The 14,379-nt window shown below is 35.5% G+C and overlaps 1 protein-coding gene across 2 annotated transcripts in view; it reads left to right on the top strand.

Annotated features, from left to right (window-relative positions):
* Positions 1-13,002, top strand: part of LOC121725871 (homeobox protein aristaless-like) — a 76,322-nt gene extending 63,320 nt beyond the window's left edge. For both annotated transcript variants that reach the window (XM_042113020.1, XM_042113026.1), the window contains exons 2-5: positions 3,666-3,918; positions 8,279-8,324; positions 11,905-12,098; positions 12,355-13,002. In XM_042113020.1, coding sequence (XP_041968954.1) covers positions 3,666-3,918; positions 8,279-8,324; positions 11,905-12,098; positions 12,355-12,673 — 812 coding nt within the window. In that variant the 3' untranslated portion in view covers positions 12,674-13,002. The remainder of the gene's footprint in view (positions 1-3,665; positions 3,919-8,278; positions 8,325-11,904; positions 12,099-12,354) is intronic.
* The last annotated feature ends 1,377 nt before the right edge of the window (positions 13,003-14,379 follow it).

The raw sequence follows: 14,379 nt of genomic DNA, 5'->3' as shown, positions 1-14,379 counted from the left end.
GATCACTTTAACATTGAATTGACATGATCTGACTAAATGAAGTTGGTCTGTCAACTGCCTAGGAATCAATTTCCTCGTTGGTACATTACATTCATTAACCATAAAAAATTATCAAAAACTTGCGGTACCCTGTATTACGCGTGGCCCGACACGCACTTGGCCGGTTTTTGAGATTATCGGCTAGCTGTGTAGTTACTAGTAACTATTTATTAATCTGTAGTAGTAGTATTAATACCCTGAATAATTAAATTAATTTGTGCACCTCACTAACAAAATCGTTAAAATACTCTGAAATTTTAGACTCTATTTTTAGGTGTTAAACTGTACATAATATGCAGTCCTAAGGAAACATAGAATTTGTCATATATTTCGGAGCACCATATTGGATAATAACTAACACTATTATTCCATGATGGTACATGGAATAATTGATTCCTAGGCAGTTGGCAGACTAACTTCATTTGGTCAGATCATGTCAATACAATGTTAATAGTGATCGGTCGAATGGGTTTGACATAACGCGACCAAACAACGTAGGTCCCCCATCTGCCTAGGAATCAACTTCTCTGATAGTACATACTCATAATATTATTTACATTGTATTTAATATTAAAATCTATTAAAAAGTTAAAGGTCGGTGCATAATTACAATACGCGGCGGCCGGCGCAGCGATGCAAAGTTGCAGGTGTGCAACTTAGTTCTGAGTTGTCGTATAATGCACATTTTTGAGATTCCTCCCTGTATGGTCGTGTTACATTGTTCTTTGATAGAAATGAGCGCTTAGCCAAGTGGCCACTGCTCGGGACGAAAACTCATGTAATATGAGATTTTAATGTATCGCTAAATGACAGGTTAAGGACATGAAGTTAGAGCTCATGATTTTTTTTAATCTCTCAACAATCATGAGCTCTATTTTAATGTATCAAAGGTCAAAAATTTCAGGTCAAAAAACTTGAATTTACGTAAAGGACAGTTCACATTGCATGACGAGGAGATGCGTTGAGATTTTTTAACAATTAGGGTCTAGTTTTGAATGGCTAATTTATCATACAGCAGGGCAATGCAATCGTCACTTTGCAATGTGAAATGACCCCAAGACTACCCCTGAAAATGAAAATCCGTAACCTTGAAAGTTGAAATAGACGTAGACGTTAAATAAGTGATTAAACAAGAATGTTACCCGACTACTGGCGACAAACCCCGTATCGAGTATTTGATAAACATCATGAACGCAATAAATCGTCCATTTACGGTTAAAAATTACCTTAATGTCGCGTTCAATTTATAGCGAATAAATAAACAATAGATTGCAAAAAAGAACGCGCAATCTTGTATAGAGCCATTAAAAACAAATTATACCATTAAGATACGTTTTAAAATGAATTATTCCACTATCAATTAACTTTATCTATCCTTGTAAGTGCGTTTATAGTACGCACATATTAATTCTATCAGCTATATTAACGTTTGCAAATTGCCTGTCTGTCATAATATTGGACTGCAAAGATCGATATGGATCTTTGTCAATATTTCTTTGACATTTCCTTCGCGCCCTGAGCCCTCGTATTTCCTGCAATTTCGAAAATTGACTTTTATTTTTTTTATTTAAACTCGCGCACGAAGGGTTCCGTACCTCTATCGAGCAAAAATAGGCTGAAAATTGTGTTTTTTTTTGTATGGGAGCCCCCCTTAATTATTTAATTTATTTAAATGTTATTATTGATTAATAAACTACAAATATAACTGGGTATTTCGTCAATATTTCAAGTGCCTATGTGTTGCAATTATTGATATCGAGCAAATCACGTTTGTTGTATGGGAGCCCGCGTTAAATATTAATTTTATTTTGTTTTTAGTATTTGTTATTACAGCGGCAACAGATTTTCACAATCTGTGAAAATTTAAAAAATCTAGCTATAGCGGTTCTTGAGTTACAGCCTGGAGACACTCAGACAGACAGACAGACAGACATTGAAGTCTTAGTAATAGGGTCCCGTTTTTAACCTTTGGGTACGGAACTCTAAAAAGATTCATCTCATTAATCAGTACCTAAATAAGAATAGAACTTATTATAATATCTTATTACTTATACTTAATAAGATATGTAACGGCCTATTTACAAGACGTCATAACGTCAGTTCATTATTATGGGACATTTTCTATTACAGTAAACTTTATTATTTTAAAAGCTATCCTGATTAAAATATTGATTGCCCGTAATTATTATAACTTGTGAACAAGTTATTACAACAGTGATATTATGAGACTATGATATAATATACAAATTAGCATTTTGCCTTCGACTTTAATTGAATTAACTACAATTACGGCTGCTGCCATAAATAATATCACGACTGTATCCTCGACAAGGTGACTAGCATTTGAATAATCTTATGAATATCATTATAGTAACGCTAGTACTTGTTAAATTCTTAATCTTTCAAGACCGCTGTAATCAACTCCGGATTTATAAATAGGCCGTTGTAGACCACGGCCTAGGGGCGGCAAATTACGTACATGGGGCGGCGGAAATACAATGGCCTACTCTCATAAAAAATACTAGCTGTTTGACCGAGCTTTGCTCGGTATCCGATGGAAATTACATTTTCTAGAAATGATTCCTAGCTAGATCGATTTATCGCCCCCGAAACCCCCTATATACTAAATTTCATGAAAATCGTTGGAGCCGATTCCGAGATTCCAATTATATATATTATATATATATATACAAGAATTGCTCGTTTAAAGATATAAGATAAATTCGGCACTGGCTGTAATAGTACTCGAAGAAGTTTAAATTAATGTTTTTTTTTATGAAATCCTTATTTCATGCCCCCTTGGGCAAACGAGTAAACGGGTCACCTGATGGAAAGCAACTTCCGTCGCCCATGGACACTCGCAGCATCAGAAGAGCTGCAGGTGCGTTGCCGGCCTTTTAAGAGGTAATAGGGTAGGGGAGGGTAGGGAAGGGAATAGCCCGAAAGGGTAGGGAAGGAAATAGGGACGGATAGGGAAGGAAATAGGGGAGGGTAGGGCCTTCCCTACCCTTGAATGAAAAGGGTAGAGGAATTGGGTAAAATGAGTGACTTAAGCGCAAGCGCTGTTTCACGCCGGTTTTCTGTGAGCCCGTGGTATTTCTCCGGTTGAGCCGGTCCATTCATGCCGGAGCATGGCTCTCCCACGTAGATTTCTTGTAAAATCTATAATAAATCGATCCTTCTAGTTACTTGGTGATGAGTTTGAGCAAATTAAATCACTATTTAACAGTAATTTACTTTATTAATTATGCAAAAACTTGTACAAAATATGGCCGTCACTATGATATCGCAGAATAGAAAAAAATAGACAAGAAAAATTGTTGCATTATGGATTTGACCACAGAATATATATTTCTCACGATTTGACAGTGTCGTAAGGTGCAAAATTCAATATAAACTACATTACTTTAACACTTGGGATGCAACTTGACGGGAATTTCGTAGATCCGGTAGAGGTACCCTTATCTATACCAAAAACCGTAAGTATATTTAGACCAATCGAAGAAGACCATACCACTTATATCTCTAAGATTAGTCTATTTAAAGACTATCGATTCATGAATGACCAATTTAATCTTATCCCAAAGATAAGTACAAAGATTAATATTCGATCACATTCGTTTCAGAGTTCGCGCAGGAAGCGTACCAGAAGTACAATATGGGGGTGGCGGAGCACGAGTCTCCAAGAACTACTCCAGAACTGGCAAACCAGTCACCAGCATCAGAGAGACTGCCCCTGGGCTCGGCAGACAGTGATGATGCTGACGAGTTCGCGCCCAAGAGGAAGCAGAGGAGATACCGGACTACTTTCACGAGCTTCCAACTGGAGGAGTTAGAGAAAGCCTTCTCCAGGACTCACTACCCGGATGTGTTTACGAGGTTAGTATTCGTTTGTTTTCATTGGTAGCAACTAGCACCTAAGACTCATGCCATTCATACTAATATAATATTATACATGCTTTAGTGCAGTGTTTCCCAACCTTTTTCTGCCACGGACCCCTAGGAAATCATGTACAGCTTTTAGGGACCCCCTTAATAAAATAAACAGCAAAAAAATCTGAATATGGTCCAGAGACGACACCGCGGACTCCCATACGTATACTCGCGGACCCCCAGGGGTCCACGGACCACAGGTTAGGAAACACTGCTTTAGTGTACTATCTGTCTGCCTGTCTGTTACCTCTTCACGCCCAAACCGCTGGACCGAATTAGCTGACGGATACTTTGAGTCCCGGGAAAGGACATAGGATACTTTTTATCCCGGAAAAATGTACGGTTCCCAAGTGATAAATGAGTTTGGCACAACGGAGTTGCGGACATCGTCTAGTTATGAATAGTTATAGTTACCATAATATATTTACGTAGTGACTATTAATGTAATCTTAACTTAGTAGTTACTACGTAAATATTACATAGTATTGACTATTGCTTAATCTATACACACGTCATATTATAAAACAAAGTCGCTTTTTTTTCCCTCATGCCCCTTTGTTCCCTTAAATCTTTAAAACTACGCAACGGATTTCGATGATTCTTTCAGTGTTAGATAGCCCATTTATCGAGGAAGGCTATAGGCTATATTTTATTACGCTAAGACTAATAGAAGCAAAGAAATAGAGGAAAATGTGGAAAAAGGGGGAACATTATTTGAAAGGGCTAACTTGAACAGGGCCCGATCTAAGGGGGGGCGAGCCGGGCTTTTGCCCAGAGCGGCAAAAATGAGGGGCGGCGAAATTGACTTATTCCTATCTTCCAACCTAGCCATCCACCACTTAAGTTTGAGAATTTTACCAGCTAACCTACCTTAAGTTTGCTAGTGGAAATATTTGAGTATTTTATTTAAATATTTCTCCAATTTTCCCCCAACAAATATGTTTCCTGTATATGTAAAGGGCGGCGAAAATGATCTTTGCCTGGAGCAGCTAAATGGCTAGATCGGGTCCTGAACTTGAACGCGCTAATCAGGAACTACTGGTCCGATTTGAAAAATTTTTTTGAAACCCCATTTATTGAGGAAGGGTATAGGCTATATTTTATCACGCTAAGACTAATAGGAGGATGTGGAAAAAACGGGAGAAATTATTTGAAAGGGCTTATCTCGCGAACTACTGGAGCAATTTTTTATGTTATTTGGCACAGATAAGAAGTAGACCACGTGAAGGACCATAGGTTATCGATTTTAATCATTTTTTCAGTGGCTATATATTTTATACCCGTGCGACGCACAGTGTTTTAGAAATCCCCAAAATCGGACATGACTAAGTTAATGCAATAAGTCGATGACGTCTTATATTTCAAATGCAAGAGTAGAACTCCCGTGTGCGCATTTTACTTCGTTTTTGAGAAAATCAATTTTTAAATTAGTCATTTTTTGACTCCCTGAAAACGAAATTCTTTTATTTAAATTAATTACGAGGGTTTGTAAACTTGCTACCCAGTTGATTAGATTGATCATTAAGAGACACAAATTTTGTACTTTATTTCGTTCCTACAATTCAAGTAGTTCCTGAGATTTTAATGTTTTTAAATATTTAGACTTTATTTTTTTTCTGCTTTCCTATATGATTTCCGCACTTTCTGTCAAAACTGAAAAATACTTTGGTATAGTCTTTACACTACAATATTTTTATTTTTTGTGAATCGCGTTTCATACAAGAGATTTACGAATTTCTAATTTTTATTCGCGCCCTAAAAATTTTAAGAGCAAAGTTTTACAAAAATATCATGTGTTAACATGTGGACAGCATTTTTGACGACCAAGGTGATGAAGAATAAGTATTTTATTATTTGACTGATTTATTATTTGACTGATAAATAATTGACTGATTATTTAAATTGTAAATGTTTTATTATTTGACTGGTTATAAAAAAAAATAATATTTGATGTAACTTTGCTCTTAAAATTTTTAAGGCGCGAAAAAAATTAGAAATTCGTAAATCTCTTGTATGAGACGCGATTCACAAAAAATAAAAATATTGTAGTGTAAAGACTATACCAAAGTATTTTTCAGTTTTGACAGAAGGTGCGGAAATCATATAGGAAAGCAGAAAAAAAATAAAGTCTAAATATTTAAAAACATTAAAATCTCAGGAACTACTTGAATTGTAGGAATGAAATAAAGTTCAAAATTTGTGTCTCTTAATGATCAATCTAATCAACTGGGTAGCAAGTTTACAAACCTTCGTAATTAATTTAAATAAAAGAATTTCGTTTCAGGGAGTCAAAAAATTTTATTATCGAAATATAAGTATTAACTAGGATAACATACATTTTATTTGAATAAATTGTTAGTGAATCTATATTAAAAAGGTCTGAACTGAACGATTTTGTTTCTTAATATTCCAAAGATATTTAAAAAAATACATGAAAAATAACAAGGAGAAGATCCGCCCCTCGAAACTACAATTTTATGCTAAGCTAAAATGTTTGAACAGATGAGGAGAACAGGAAGGGCGAGGAAGGGAATCGCGATGGGAAATTGTGTGTGCTTTTGTAGTCTGGTCGACGAGAATTGGTGAAGTAGAGAAATTAACATTGAGATCATTTAAGCTTTAAGAATTATTGTCGAAGTGACTAGCAGTCTTGCCAATGCCGAGGGACATTGTACGGTTACGCTTAGCCATAATAATATTAATTAAGTCCTATGTCAACCAAGGTGCCGGTCCATGCTTAATTTTAATTCTTTTGACCGGGGCATCGGGGCATGTATCGAAAACAGTAGTTACTAAACCAGTCTTTATTACGACCTTTTGGTCAATGTCAGTGGTGGAGTATACAAGAGACCAATCAACTTCAAATATGGGATATATTTAAGAGAATATGTTTAAGAGCCTCCAGATTTATGTCCTTAAAATTACGCGAGAGAGCAAAGTGGGTATTACGACGGGCTGGTCTAATTTTGAAGGAAAGGAAAATTAGGTCGTGATGTGATATTGTGGACGGGAATTGGCCAAAGGAATCTATAAGATCGGGTGAGGAGGTAATTAAGAGGTCTAAAAGGGAAGGGGTAATATGAGAGGCATGGTGGGTGGCAGAAAGTGGAAGTACGCTTAAGTTTAAGGAGGAGAATAGGGCACGGAGTTTGGAAGCACGCAAATCAGATTTTAAAAGACACGTGTTGAAGTCACCTGCAAGTATAGTGTAGTCCTAATTTGGGCAATGAGTGGCCAACAGAGACTCTAATGCCTGAAATTACTAACAAATATCTAATTTATGTCAAAAACCCCCAGAAACAACTAACCAACCAAAATCAACTAACAGTCATTGTGATTTATCTATCAACGCAAAAACATTAGGTTAAAAAACAAGAAGTCAATGTGCAATTCATTAGTTAACTATTAATTAATTGGAAGTTTAATTAGTCTTATCTATCAATTAATTAATTTAAAAGTAAAACACTATTAATTAAAAGCTTAAACGCACTCAACAAGCTACTGTTAGACATGTAGAAAACTACAAAATATAAGTTGGACGAGTTTCCGAAAGAAGACTCGTCCTACTATGTTCGTTCGTGGTTTTCGGTCTTTGAGCGTAACATTTATAAATAAACTTTTTTCGCGTAAACGGAAAACGTTTATATAATGTTAATATTAATAAGTCGGTTAAGCGCGTTCGTGTCGGAATCGAATCCACAATATGAATACTGAATAGTAATGCACGGGCAAAAACTGTCGACAGACACATCCATCAAACGTGCGACATTCACGACTTGTTCGCTCCGTAATGTGCGATTAGCACGGTAACTCTCTAAATGTTCGATACAGTGGCGGATTATCACAAAGGTATGCCCAGGGGCCCAGGGGCGCGAAGGTACATACGACGCTCGGCGCCTAAAAAACGGTCACTCCGTTTTCGAAGGCTCTTGCTAAATGGCTTATGTTTATGGTTAAAAAAATTGCGTTACATAGAATCTGGTTTTTCTATTTTACGCAAATTCATTCGTTTTTGTTCATAAAAGTGCAACAACTACTATATCTATTAATCCAAACCGAATTCATCATGTATTCAAACATACAATTATTATCATTAGCCTGCCTCTCGTATACCTATATCCTGTACGAAGAAAAAGAGTGTAAAACATATTATGTTTCGCGTCCACAGAGGAATCAAAATAAGACAAAAATGCAATAATTGTATGAGAGTTTCATACATCACACGCGACAGCCGGACAATACAATTACAGTACAAATTATATGCATATTAAAACAACATTATGTGAATTGAATTTATTTGTTACAGAGAGGAGCTCGCTATGAAGATCGGACTGACGGAGGCACGAATACAGGTATTATAATCGAATTAAGATGTTTCCCTTTTGACGTTGATTCAGCTACAATTACATTAATTGCAGCACATTGATTCATATGTTACTGTCGTAAGGACAGGCCCTGTCTTGACGTTCACGTCTATTAGATGTGTGCCCCATTAAAACGCGTCTTGTCTACGCTCTACGAGATTTCACAAATGACAGGACAAAGAAAATACATTTTCAAAAGGTTCTAGAAAATGTGCACTAGAGGTTTTTCTTAATTTTCTATAATTCGCCATACTCTTAATCACGAGGCAAGTTATAACTTCACTTGTAACTTGCCTGGCGGTTTTGAGTTTCTTGCCACAGTTTAGTCCATTAATAATCAAAGCAAATGATTTCCAAAATAAGGATTAGCTCGTAGTGTGTTTGGTACCAAGTCACATGCCACATTGGCGCTCTCGCGTTGCAGGTATGTCACGAATGTTCTGTCCTTACGACAACAACATGTAAGTCAATGACTACAGCACATTGATTGTGGATAATGAGCCTGATATTTACTCGCAAATAGCAGAATTTTTTGTACCTAATTATTACTAGAATTGATCAATTTCATTAAAGGTGACTGGGCTTATGATATAATTAAGTGCAATTATGGTTTCGCAAAGCTTCCGAAAAGGTCTAATTATAAGCAGCCATATAAAAAATAATAATTTACTGGGATTTATATATGGCTGTATCAATGACTCTCGAAGAATGTTTACATCGCCTTAAAATTACTGAAGTGAGGTCAAAATATATGACAAGTGTCTTCATCTTTACAACCTAGTGCCGACCAAATAAAATATATGAGAAAAGGAAGTGAGATAAAAACTTAAAAGCCCTTTACGTTACTTAATATTTAATAATAACAAAATCAAAATTCTTTGAAAAATTTCACAAATACTATTTTACTAAATTGTCACTCTCAGTATATTTAATATTATATGTACTAAAGTAGTTTTTGAGTATTCGACTCCTAAACGTAATAATTAATTATTCAAGTTATGTTTATACCAATAGTTACGACTTATAACCGTATATAGAACATCGATTTATGAATTTATAACTTTATAGACACGGTCGTAAAATCCACCTTAGATGTTGCCATTGTAAATAATTTTATATTCAAATTAAAATCCATAAATTATATTTTATAGTGCCCTAAATTTATGCTTATATTATTTGTATCAATAATTGGATTAGTAAAGCAACAATCCAATATAGGTAGTGTCAAAATTTTAGGTTGAGAAAAAAATTATGCCTGGACATTAAAAAAGAAAGTTCTCTTGATCACTTATGATCATTACGCTTATTAATATATTTTTCAATTAAATTTAACAAGGCACAACAGAATTTTCATTTCAGTTAACAGAAATATTTGCATCGTCTTAATACAGACATTTTAAAAGTTGCCGTACTAAATGGTCGTCGGGCGAAATTATCCCACATTAAAGAGTAGTTACTTTAACAGGTTTAGTTAATGTATGTTGTACCCATCTGTGTGTAATGACCCTATTTAGCTGCTTATGGCCTTATTAAATTAATAAACATTTTGTGTGTAAATGTGTTGCGATTTAACCCTATACAATATAATATTATGTACATGACGTAATAATATTATGTAATACTAGATGACGCCCGCAACTCCGTTGCGCCAAAATTCGTTTATCGCGCGGGAACCGTACATTTTTCCGGGATAAAAACTATCCTATGTCCTTTCTCGGGACTCAAAGTATTTCCATGCCAAATTTCAGCAAAATCGGTTCAGCGGTTCGCGCGTGAAGAGGTAACAGACAGACAGACAGACAGACAGACGGACAGACAGACAGACGGACAGACAGACAGACGGACAGACAGACAGACACACTTTCGCATTTATAATATTAGTATGGATAGTATGGATATTTCATAACTTTAGAAAAAATATTATTTTGTTAGCATTTTTAATTTTAAGCCTAAAACTGAGAAACAAATAAACTAAAAATTAAGTATGAACAACTTAAATAACTGAGTTTAGGACCTTTTGATGACCAAAATCTGTTACTTTGTAAAATGTCATAAAAGCAGTTTTTGTCGATATAAAAGTAGTAAAACTGTACGCTGTGTTGTATGATATTAAAATCAGACCTAAATGGACATAAATTGACCCAATGAGAGGTAAAAACATAAATTTTATTTCACATTAAACATCACGGGTAAATCACAAAGTAAAATGGTTTACACTCGTTTAGTTATTGGTAATAAAATACACGAGGTGTGCGTTAAATTTATGTGATCTACAAGTTTTTGAATGAATTTTTCAACATGACAAAAAAAACCGGGTAAAAAGTACGCATAACTACAAAAAAGGCGAGACCTACACAATTACTGTTCTTAATTTTCTAATTAGTATGGTATAGTATGTTTATTGCCCTTTATTGTTTGCTACATAATATATTGTACATATTTTTTTAATTCATGTACGTCTGTAAATAGGCAGCAAGCAGTGATCGACAGACGGAACATGCCATTAAGGCCATCCCCTGAGCAAACGACATTTGCCGCGTTGCCGAGATTGACCCGCAATCCTATTTTTTTACTTATCTTAGTTCAAAATTGACCTAAAAAATTCAAACGTCCAGTATGTAGATGTCGATCTATTTGCTTGTGTTTCAAATAACCGTAATTTGTAACATACTAGAGAGATACTGAATGTATGCTTGAATTTAAATAAATTGGTATTACTTTGGAAGCTGAGATCATGAGTATAAAAACAAAAATAGGAAATTAATAACTATGAAAGGAACGTCCATATATCTACTGAAGATTCTTGATGTATTTTTATTATAATTTTGTAGCTTTCAAATTATGAATTAATAAGGCTCTAAAAACGGTAAATTACGGCAACTCCGTAGAGGGAGCGCCTTAACTGTTTAGTATCGTGCACCTGAGGGCTGAGACCGACTTTTTCCTTTAACATTCCCGTGGCGTGTTTATGCCCAATTACGAAATCGCCGCTACCGACCTTATGAAGTTATATCTATAAAACAATTACCGACCTAACAATATCATTACTGTCAATACAAAGTAAGCTTTATTGCCGGGGAGTGTGTTTTCTTTTATTTATTGCGCAAGATGTTTTACCAGTTCCCAGCATCATTTAAACACTGACATTTTAAGAAATGCCGTTTTTGCCCGCTCATTTATCATAAGTGAATTAATTTAAATTACTTTAAAAATATCGGTTAACATAATGTCGATGAAAGCTTGTGCTCATAAATATGTATGGTCAAAATATTGAATAGTTGTAAGAAGTAGGGTCGCATGTTGCGATATTGGCGAGTAACCATTATAAAGTATCATGTGCGCATATAAAATAACATGCGCCGACTGGAGCAAAAATTTTGGAATTTTGAAATTAAATTAATGGTCAATATTAAAATTTCTTTTGTTGCACCTTTTTTACTAAATTTTAAAGTATTTAATCTATATAAAAATATTTTTTTTACATAGCAACTTGTTTTACTAGGACGAGATCATATTGAACAAATAGCCAAGATATAATAATATTTTGACATCGAAAATTTCCTTACAGGTTTGGTTCCAAAACCGACGAGCCAAGTGGCGGAAACAGGAGAAGGTGGGCCCACAGGGGCACCCGTACAACCCGTACCTAGGGGGCTCTGCGGCGCCCCCGCCCTCCGTCGTCGCCTCTATGCCCAACCCCTTCTCGCAACTCGGCTTCGGCTTCCGGAAACCCTTTGATGCGAACGCCCTAGCTTCTTTTAGGTAAGTAAAGAAACAGTTTATTCGCATTTAATAGCCCTTTAGCCCTTAGCCCTTAGGGCGCACGCTTACAGAAGACAGTCTTAAAATGAACAATCGTAGTAGAAAATATTTGTTTGTGTGTGTGTGGTGTGTGTATGTATCTTAAAACAGTCGTGCTTTTTAATTTCAATAGTTTCATTGTAATTATTATCCAAGCCAAAATCTTTATTTAAATTGAAAATGACAGATGAATTAACATCTCATCACATTGTTTCAGATACGGATCGTCACCGCTCAACACTCAATACCTCAGCGCGCCCATGTCCCGGCCGCCCATGTTCAGCGCCCCCATGTACACCTCGTCGCCGCCCTTCCACTCCCTGCTGGCGGGGCTGGCGGCGCCCCCGCGGCAGTCGCCCGACGCCCCCTCCGTGTCGCCCCCCATCTCGCCCGGCAGCGAGAGCCCGCCGGCTACATCCGGCCCTGAGGTGGAGCGGCGAAGCTCCAGTATAGCGGCATTGAGAATGGCTGCGAGAGAACACGAGCTCAGACTTGAGATGCTGCGGCAGAGACACCACACGGACCTGATCAGTTGAGCCGTGTAGGTGTCCTAGATCGAAGGCACTTGTACTGATAGTACAAATGATCAAGTACGGAGCTTAATAAAGATTTGATTGTGGTGAATCTAATCGTTAAGCAATTGAACCTATGTGGATAGATATGTGGATGTCAATAGTAGTTGTACAACTACAGCAATAAGAAAGTTACTTAAAGTCGACAAGACTGTAATATTGTATTAAATTGTAAATTATAATATAAACTTTGTTTCGTAGGCTAGAGACATTTGGTGATGGACGACATTATATTTATTATCAACGTTAAAAAAAAGAAAAGCACGTACTTTATTTAGGAACTTTAAACATAATGTGTGAATGTTTGTTTCTTCAAATATTTTCAAATTGTATAACTCTTCCGTAAAATTAAATGATTAAAATAGAATAGACACATTTTCTATGATTTATTCTTATTAGATTTTCTATTAGATTGTTTCTAGTCTTCCGATAGGTTTTAGAAACTGTGCTTACAACTTTTGGTTCTAGCTATTCTGAACAGTTTTTTAATTGTTCTTCAAACACTTATTATTACTGAAATTGTTGCTGTAGTGTCTTTCTTAGACTTAAAGTATTTCTGGGATGTGCAATCATACATTTCAATTTGTAATAATTAAGAATGTAGGAAAAATGTCCGAGTAAAAATATTTATTTGCTAATTTTTCTATTACATTACTACAAATCTTGGTTAAGGTTAAGGCAATATTTTATGGGACTGAACTCCTTTTTGCATTCTTTTCTCTGTAAGTAATTTCGAAATATTTCTTTTTACTTTACGTTTAAGTACATATTAATTAAGACGACGAACTTGAAGGAAAAAGATATTCTTATGTAAAATAAGAAGAGGTTGCATCTTGTACATAATATATTTAATGACTTATGAAGAACGGTAGAATAATTGTCCGTCCAAAATATGCCTTATTTATTGTAGAGTAACAAATATGTATTATTCGAATTACAAAATATGATATATATAGGCTTCATAGTCATGTATACCAGTGACTATTGTGATAATAAATTAGTACTCAGCTCAATTTTGTGACCTAATCTGTAAACATTATGGTTAGAACAATGTTGTGCCTACAAATTTTACTAAAGGTAGAGAACTAATCGCTTAATGATGTTAAAACCACGAAGAAATATAACTAGAACATTTTTTGTAAAGATTGGTCGATTTTTTTTGTAAAATCGTATTTTTTGTATTTATTTCAATTTGTAGTGCTAAAAAGCGCTTAGTTTTTTTGTATCGTAAATTAATTCGAATTAAAACCAGATATATATCGAGATAATTATTAAAATAAAAGGACCAAAGAAATATTCACACGGATATGAAGTGACATCTCGTATCATTGTAAAATACAGAACCTTTAAAATATACTGGTATTTCGTATTAAGTATATTGTGTTTTATTTTTAATCCCTAATTCTATAAGAGTGCTCTATATCATACCATTCACTTTATCTGCTTGGCAGTATGACACAGTCAGGCAACGGTAAGGGCCTACCCACACGCACCACAATCACACCACATCGCAACCACAAAATGTAGTCGAGCAGTAGTTACGCGTGAATGGCACTGAATGATGTCGCTGCAGCTTTTTGTAGTTGCGTTGTGGTACCAACAAAATGCCGATGTGGTTGCGTTTTCGCCAGTGGTTGCGATGTGGTTACGTACGAAAGTCAATGAAACGG

This window comes from Aricia agestis, chromosome 1 (assembly GCF_905147365.1).
Source record: "Aricia agestis chromosome 1, ilAriAges1.1, whole genome shotgun sequence".
NCBI classification, from domain to species: domain Eukaryota; kingdom Metazoa; phylum Arthropoda; class Insecta; order Lepidoptera; family Lycaenidae; genus Aricia; species Aricia agestis.
This window is presented reverse-complemented; position numbering and strand designations above follow the sequence as displayed.